At 34.7% G+C, this 9045-nt stretch overlaps 2 protein-coding genes across 2 annotated transcripts; one reads left to right on the forward strand and one right to left on the reverse strand.

The window, feature by feature from the left end:
* The first annotated feature begins 1342 nt into the window (after positions 1-1342).
* Positions 1343-1986, forward strand: LOC111468411 (auxin-responsive protein SAUR50-like). The gene has a single exon (XM_023113621.1). It carries the CDS (start codon positions 1375-1377, stop codon positions 1672-1674), a length of 300 nt encoding a protein of 99 aa, XP_022969389.1. The 5' UTR covers positions 1343-1374; the 3' UTR covers positions 1675-1986.
* A 5540-nt stretch (positions 1987-7526) lies between these two features.
* LOC111468443 (auxin-induced protein 6B-like) lies at positions 7527-8395 on the reverse strand. The gene has a single exon (XM_023113676.1). It carries the CDS (start codon positions 8315-8317, stop codon positions 7865-7867), a length of 453 nt encoding a protein of 150 aa, XP_022969444.1. The 5' UTR covers positions 8318-8395; the 3' UTR covers positions 7527-7864.
* Between the last annotated feature and the right edge of the window lie 650 nt (positions 8396-9045).

Here is a 9045-nt window from a genome sequence, read left to right on the forward strand (position 1 = left end):
CGAGAGATCCCAGATATTGTCCTTTTCTACGTTAGCACGTATTGTCCTATTTGGCTCTCTTTCGAGCAGATATTGTCCTACTCTCCTCTCGAGGAGAGATTTCCACTCCGTTCCCCTCTCCAATCTATATAGGATCTCACAATCCACCCTCACGACTCACTGTCCTATTTTGGGTTTTCTCTTTCGTGCAGATATTGTCTTATTTGGGCTTAGATCTCACAATCCACCCTATTCGGGACCCAACATCCTCATTGGCACACTGTCCTATTTGGGTTTTCTTTTTCGGGCAGATATTGTCGTATTTGGGCTTTCTTTTTTGTGTTTCCCCTCGATGAGAGATTTCCACTTCGTTCCCCTCTACAATCGATGTAGGATCTCACAATCCACCCTATTCGGGACCCAACATCCTCATTGGCACACTGTCCTATTTGGGTTTTCTTTTTCGGGCAGATATTGTCGTATTTGGGCTTTCTTTTTTGTGTTTCCCCTCAATGAAAGATTTCCACTTCGTTCCCCTCTACAATCGATGTAGGATCTCACAATCCACCCTATTCGGGACCCAACATCCTCATTGGCACACTGTCCTATTTGGGTTTTCTTTTTCGGGCAGATATTGTCGTATTTGGGCTTTCTTTTTTGTGTTTCCCCTCAATGAAAGATTTCCACTTCGTTCCCCTCTACAATCGATGTAGGATCTCACAATCCACCCTATTCGGGACCCAACATCCTCATTGGCACACTGCCTTGTGTCCACCCCCTTAAGGGCTCAGTCTCCTCGTAAGCACATCGCTCGGTGTCTATCTCTAATACCATTTGTGACGACCCAAACCTATCGGTAACAAATATTGTTTTCATCATGTTTCCGTTCAAGGTTTTTAAAACGCGTGTAATAAAAGATATGTAGTTCCCATCTTCAACCGATGTGGGATCTCACAAATATGATCCTTAAGAAAAACTTAAAAGAATTGAGGCTACTACCTCCACTAATAACACGTAGCACTTATTTTCAGTAGCTCAATCACAAGAACTCTAAAATTAAGCAGGTTTAGCTCAAGTACGTGACGATAGAATTCACTCTTAGAAGTAACAAGTAGGTAACGTGGTTATGTCTCGGGAGATACAAGGAAATGTCGGGGCCATTAAATACGGATCCGAATCCTAAATATCAAGAGAGGAGGAGGAGAGAGAGAAAGTGATGAAGAAAGCAGAGCCACAAAAGCAGAGGGACCCCATATGTCATTTGGAGGTCCAACAATGGCGACGGCACCCCATGGCCATGGCTCCCACCTTCCTCATCTCTCTCTCAGTACAACTTCCGTGCTCTCTCAATAAATACCTCTCCTTCCACTCCCAATCCCTTTCCAAATTCCCCCAATGCCGATTCCCAAGCCCGCCGCTCTCAAGCACATTGTGAAGCGCTGCTCCAGCCTAGGCCGGAAGCAAGACGCCACCGCTACCGCCACCGCCTACGACGGCGTTCCCAAGGGACATTTCGCCGTCTACGTCGGCCAGAATCGCAGCCGATATGTCGTCCCCATTTCCCTCTTAACTCACCCCGATTTTCAGTGCCTCCTCCGCCTCGCGGAGGAGGAATTTGGCTTCCACCACCATATGGGCCTCACTATTCCTTGTGAAGAGGTGGTTTTCCGCTCACTCACCGCCGCTCTCAAATGAACCCACCACCGCCCAAATGCACAAATCCCTCATTCTTTTTTATTCATAGTATTATTATTTTTTCCCGTTTTGGAGGGTTTTTTTTTTTTTTTCTTAAAACACCACCCATCTTTCCGTTCACGATCCAACCACAGTTTATCACGTGTCGAACGTTTTTTCTTGAAAAAAGAACGGGTGTAGCTGAAAATGTGTTCGTAACTACTACCCGATTTAGTTCTTTTAGTGTCGAGACGAAGACAATAGCTATTTTGACTGATGAGCTAAGCTCGATGTAAAATAGGGTTTGTATTTTTGTATAAATATTTAGTAGCATGGGAGATTTTCCTCATAGCGGTGGATTTGTTTCTTCAAACACCCTACGAGAGATGAAAGTAATAATATTATTGAATTATCGAAGATTTGAACATCTAATCTTTTGATCGATGATATAAAAAAATCTCGATAGTATAAATTATGTTCATATTGAATATCCGTTTTTTGTTTTGATAAAAATTTTAATCTCTAAAATTTAAAATTTTTATTTTAGGATTAATAACTTAAAAAACTAAAATAAGATTTGATAGACCGATATTAAAATGTCAACGTAGGCTAAATTAATAAAAATATTCTTAAACTTTTCCAGTCTAAAAAAACATATATATTTTTAAACTAAAAAAATTAAAAAAATACCATTATTGTTGGTTTGAGAGGTAAATCGTTCCTTAAATTTTCAAAAAGTGTTTGAAAAATAGCGTTAAATTTTAAAATTTTCATTAATATTCTTAATTTTTTTTAACTTCAAAAATAATATTACCGTTAGTATCACATTTCAAAAATACTAATAAACTTTCAAAACTAATACTAAAAACGAAGAAAATCTATGAGGTGTCGATAGACAGTTTCGGTTCATGTATTGACAGGAAAAACTTGCAAAACCCTTTTTAAGGATGAGGACGGTAGTTCAGGAGTTCGCTCGAAAGAACTGGCGTACCAAGCTTTCGATCACTCTGTTAGATCCAAGGCACGTCTTCATCAAGCTCTCGAGAAAATCCGTCGACTTTAAAAATCGTGTTTTTTCTCTTATTAACCTGGTGTTAATGTTATATTTAAAATTTCATGAGTATTTTTTAAACATAATATAAAAAATACAGGTATTTTTTTTTAATTTTTTTTTTAAGATTCAACCATATTAATAAAACTATACTATCAGTGTTTTCAAAAAAAAAAATTAATTTACAAATAAATATCAAAGTTATTATTATTATTATTATTATTTATTTTAGGTACAATAATATAAAGAGACAAGAAAAGGAACTTATTTTAACCTTTTGTTTTAAAGAGTCGGTGGAGGAAATTGATTTTGTTGATCAATTCCCACCAATTAAGCCCATGATTGTTACTATTTTCCAAAATATATATATATATATTTAATATATTCTTAATTTTGTATTATTATTATCTCCGACCTCAATTTTCATTACTCTATGACGTCGTGTGCTCAAAGCTAACTCGTACGCTACTGAATTTCACGTTATCGGTTGAGAAAGAGAAAACTTAAAAATACATCTCTATAACGGAACATCATAAATGAAATCAATTAAGGACGGTAGCTCGTTTCTGTAATGCAGGGTTTTCTAATTCCCGACGATTTTAATAAATAAAAATGAATCAACCCGAATCATAAATGAAATCAATAAAGGGATAGTAGTTCGTTTCCGTAATATAGGGTTTTTCTAACTCACGACGATTTTAATAAATAAAACCAACCCGAACTAACCCGAACAGAATTCAGTGGACGAACGTTTTTTTCGAGGACAAGATATTAAATGAAATCGATGAACATGTGGTGATGGAAGCAATTAGTTTTTACATGGGGACTGAGTTTGATAGAACAAATCTCTGTCATTCTTTATAGAATCAAAGGACCATTGGCCTTAGGGTATGTGCTTTTCTTGCTGGCCTATTATATTATCTACTCCCTCACCATCACACAATTACTTTTATTTCCGACCACAAGAATTTCGTCTTCGATTTTTTTGAAAGATTCAATTTTTATATCGACCGGAACGTTTTCAGTTGAAATTAGGATGCTTTTCGTCGTGATATTATGAACATGAGTGAATCTCTCAATACCGAATTTTTTGGGTCGAACCCTAAAAGTTCAATTTTTATATCTGGGTCGAGATGTGGTTCTTCAATTTCGTCCTTTTTTACTTTTCCAGTATCTATAGACACAAAAGATCAGTTGAAATACAGCTTGCCATTAAGCTCGAGTCACACAGGGTGGGAGATCCCACATCGATTGGAGAGAAGAACGAAGTATTCTTTATATGAGTGTGGAAACTTCTCCATAGCAGACACGTTTTAAAAACCTTAAGGGAAAACCCGAAAAGAAAATCTCAAAGAGAACGATATCTACTAATAATGGACTTAGACCGGCTTAGAAGATCCATGACGTACTTTTGTTGAGTTAGATGCATACCCACTTTTGAATATTTACATAAAATCGAGACATCGATATTTATAAATGACGTATATTTCTTGATAAACGGGAATTAAATAAGATGGGGACAAGATGTCTAAAGCAATTATGCTTTAATTGCAAAAAAGGGTCCTCACAAGTCTATCAAATCAGTTTTCAGATCAAAAGTGCTGGAAATTTTGTTATTATGCCCTTCTTATTTTCCAGTTGTCTTCATGTTCTTTCTCCATTTTTGTCTATGTGGCCATTGTCCCACCTCAAGTACACACCATTTTCAATCAAACAATGAAAAAAACAACACCAAAAAAACTCGGATCGAGTTGAGCTACTACTGTTTATTTCAGACGTTCATATCCTAAATTTGTAACCCTGATTGTTAAATAAGTTGATTGGGTTCAGTTAAGGTTGTTTAGTTCAGATGTTTATGCCATGGAATTCGTAACCCTGATCGTTAAATAACTTGATCTAATTCAGTTAGAGTTGTTTAGTTCAAATGTTTATGTCGTGGAATTCGTAACCCTGATCGTTAAATAAGTTGATCGGGTTCAATTAGGGTTGTTTTGTTCATATGTTTATGTCGTGGAATTCGTAACCCTGATCGTTAAATAAGTTGATCGATCAAGTTTGTCAAACTGATATTATACCGAACATGCTAATTGAAACCCTAACATGTGCTAAAAGGGGAAAAGGAAAAAAAAAAATCGAGCTTCTGAAAGGTTTGACGAGTTGAATTCCAAGTCAAGCATGACACCTAAAAAATATAACATTTGATGAGGTTGGTTAGAGTTGGATAAGGTACTTAATATCATTATATGTATTGCATGTGCTTCTATCTACCTTTATTTGACTCTAGGTCTTTTCTTCCGATAATCAAGTTTGATTTATTCGAGAGAGATTTTCGGTTTTAGGGTTTGGGTAGCAAAACCGACCCTACAAAACTTTAGACAATGACCCACAATTGTAAATTATTTTCAAATTTGTTAATTTTAAAATATACTCTTCTATAATTCAATATGAACAGTATGTGACCAAACAGACTTGGGAAGGGCAAGAACTAGGATTGTTCCTATCATGATAGAACATGTTGTTTGATTAAACCCTGAATTTGGATTTGTTTGGAGAAGAACTGTAACTGTCTAAGTCCACCGATAGCAGATATTGTCATTTTTAGGTTTTTCCTTCAAGGGCACTCTCGTAAACGGATAGAATAAACTAGAGTGACAAATATGTTAACTCGAACAATTAGATTGGATCTAAAGAATGTGTTAACTCGACCCAACTCAGCTCATGAACACCTCTATCGATTACGTATTTATTTCAATGATTTAAGAAGATTAAAACTTCTAAAACCGTAGAAACGATATGGAAGATCAAGAAGTTTATTATATAATTATAAACTTTGGTTTAATTTAAAATATATAGAAATGAGAGAGATGGGTAGGGTATCCCTTGTCTATGCTTTCCATGTCTCTTTCTTCTTAATTTCTTTCTCTTAGTCAACCTTTGCATTCTCTTCTTCTTTTTCTATGTTCTTCTATAATAGTTCAAACCCGTCTAAGATGGATTAGGGTTGGGTAGTTCGAGACATATGAACACTATTTTTGTTCGTTCGCTCTCCTCTCCAACTCTCCAACAAACGTGGGATCTCACAATTCTTCACCCCTTTCAGAGTCTAGTGTCCTCGTTGACACTCATTCCTCTCTCCAATCGATATGAGACCCCCACCAAATCCACCCCTTTTGGGGTAGGCGTCCTTACTGGCATACTGACTCGTGTCTACCCCCTTCCAGGGAAGAACCTCTTTGGTGGTACATCGCCCAGTGTTTGGCTCTGATACCATTTGTAATGCCCCAAGGCCACCAAAGTTTTTAAAACGCGTCTCGAGGGAGAGGGTTCCACACCCTTATAAAAGGTGTTTCGTTCTCCTCCGAGCGTCTAAAGGATTCAAAAGGAGCCTCCAAAAAAGGCTTAGATGCTTGGCTTTTGAAGGGAGAGGGTCATACAAAAGCCTCAAAGCCCAACATTTAGAGGCCTAACACCTCATTTAATCTTAATTAAATCAAACCCTAATTAAGGTGCTTTATATTCCCATAAAGTGGGACTCCCAAATGGACCCACTAAATCTTACGTGGCAGCTCATCATTGGCTTAAACCTTAAGGATATTATTTATTTAATTTACCTTGCAATAATTTAGGAACATTTCAATCAACCTGTCAACCTAAAGCTTATCTCCAAAATTAAAATCATAATCAATCATATTACCAAAAAATTAAATTAAATTAAATTAAATTAAATTAAATTAAAACGAAGCTTATCTCCAAAAATCAATAATTCAATACCTTTCATTAAAAAAATTGAGCATCACTTTTTTAAACTTTTTTTTTATTAAATTAATTATGAAAATAATTCTTAAGCTGTCTTTAGCGTCGATGATGACATCGTGAAGTAAGTTTATAGCTGATGTTCTTTTCGATCTTATTTGTAAACGACCAATCACGTTCTCACGTTCTTTTGTTGTATAATTTTAAAAATTCTACACATAATTAGATAATGAAATAAAATGAAATGACGTAAAAATGTTTGTATAATTGTAATAAAATAAATTAAAAAGCAATAGTTAATATAAAAAATAGGATTAAGACAGCTAATTCTCTTTTAAACAAAATTTTATTATCTAATATAAAATATAAATTTGTATTTTTAAAAAAAATATTTATATTATCCAATGAAATTTCTTGTGTTTCTTAAATTATTAAAAATGGTAAATGAAAATTTAAAAAATATAAAAATGAAAAAAAAAATAAATAATATAAGAATGATAAAGTTAATTTATGACTTCTTTTAGTTTTTTTATAAATTTGTTGGTTCAAAGTGAATTTTAAAAAAAATAGTATGAGAAATAAATTATTTTAAGTAAAACATTTAAATTCAAATTCTAAAAAAAAAAAAAAAAAAAAAAATTCTTTCGATGAAAATGACTAAAATACCCTTGCAAAAAACATAATTCAATTCTTTCCAACACCATAATTCACTTTAAAAAAGATAATAATACAAAATTCAAATATCCAACTTTTTAAATAATTATTAAATTATAAAAATATCGATGTAGATATAAATATAAAGTTTTAATTTTTATAAATATTATCAATATAATTAACAAAAATTTTTAAATTAATAATTATGTTGAGACATTGTTATAAATATTTACATACACATTAAGATCAATTAATAATTTTATTTATGTAGATTAAATAGGAAAGTAATTAAAATTTTAATTTAAAATTAAAAAAATACCAACAATTTAAATTTAAATTTATAATTTAATTTTAAATTATAACGAACATGAATTATATTAAAAAAGTATTTCATATTGTAACTAATACATTTAAATAATAATAAAATTATTGACTTTTTCATATAAATTAGTGAGAAATGGGCAACCCATATACAAGAAGTAATCCCAAACCCGACCCATTCGACTCGAGCTGACTCAATACCCGAGGGACCGAGTTGACCAATTTGATCAAGTTGATCGAGTTAATTGATCTCGCTTATCCAATTTTAAATAAAGAAAACAAATATATTGTAAATAATAATATTCCCTCTTTTTCATTCAAATCAAATTTCAAAAGAAAAAATAAATAAATAAAAAAGTTAGTCTAGTGAGTCCAGTTGAACTCGGCCGAGTCACCAGCCCGAGTCGCGATCTTCTATAAGTCCCCTTTCATCTAGCAGACTGATTTATCGGCGAAGTCAAAAAGCAACGGCCGAGATTCACGGAGGAGACTAGTCGGGGAGTCGACGTGGCAGCGGCGGCAAAAATCCGGGAGATTCAAGAACCGACCAGACTCGGACCGGGAAACGGTCCGAAGAACCTCTTCGAAAACCGACTCGTCACAAGGAATCGCAAGAGGACCTTGGTTCGCGAATCCGTACTCTTCTTCGGCTTGCAAGAGAAGCTTCTTGAAGATCGGATGGTTCAAGTACGTCGCTCGAACAACGAACCGTCGACAACTACTTCCGACGCAGACGGCGACATGGCCGGCCGGAACATCCGACGGAGTATCACCGGCGGAGCGAGAAGAGGCGGTGACGCGAGCTTTCCTCCGCCACCGCTGCAGCATCTGGCGGATACTGACGATGCGGCGGATGTTGTTGGATTTAACGATTCCGGTGGACATTTTCTCTGATTTGGAGAGTTTGATTTTCTCGGGAAAGTGAGGGAAAATGGAGCGTCTGTTTTGATTTGTTGGAGGATTTGGGTTTAACGCTTTATATATAGGGGGAATTTTGAAGTGGGATGGAAATGAAAAAGGGCCTGAAGTTGGAGATAATTACGAGATTGGGATGTTCAAATTTTTGTTGCCAAGCCCATGTGAGGTGTAGCCTTCATTAGACAAAATGATTTAACGTGCAATTAGTTTACTAATCTCTTCTTTATTTCCTTAATTAAATATTATATACAATATTTTATTTATTTTTTATTTTCTTAATTCAATATTTACCTACAAATTTTAGAAACGGTAACTAATTCAACAACAAATTTATAGACTTTTGTTTTAATCTAATCCGTCTTTTCCTAGCAGCGGACTGCGATTGTGCAGCACTCACTTCTCAGCAACAAGTGAGTTAAGTCAATACGTTTGCGCGTCGCCTACAACCAGACAACGTATGCTCGAGCTTCTGACCCTAATTTAAGGAGAAAGCTCTAGAAAACAGGTTAGAGAGATTTTCGAGAGAGATTTTCGAGAGAGAGTTTGAAAGCAAGATTTAGTGAGAGATTGAAAACAGTGTATGGAAAAACTATTCGAGTATGGAAAAATTAACAACTAGTTGTATCTATGGGGCAGTTTTTATTTTATTTTATTTTATTTTTATTACTAATTGATATTTTTAAAAGTTTAATATT

This window comes from Cucurbita maxima, unplaced genomic scaffold (genome assembly GCF_002738345.1).
Source record: "Cucurbita maxima cultivar Rimu unplaced genomic scaffold, Cmax_1.0 Cma_Scf00036, whole genome shotgun sequence".
In the NCBI taxonomy this organism is placed as follows: Eukaryota; Viridiplantae; Streptophyta; class Magnoliopsida; order Cucurbitales; family Cucurbitaceae; genus Cucurbita; species Cucurbita maxima.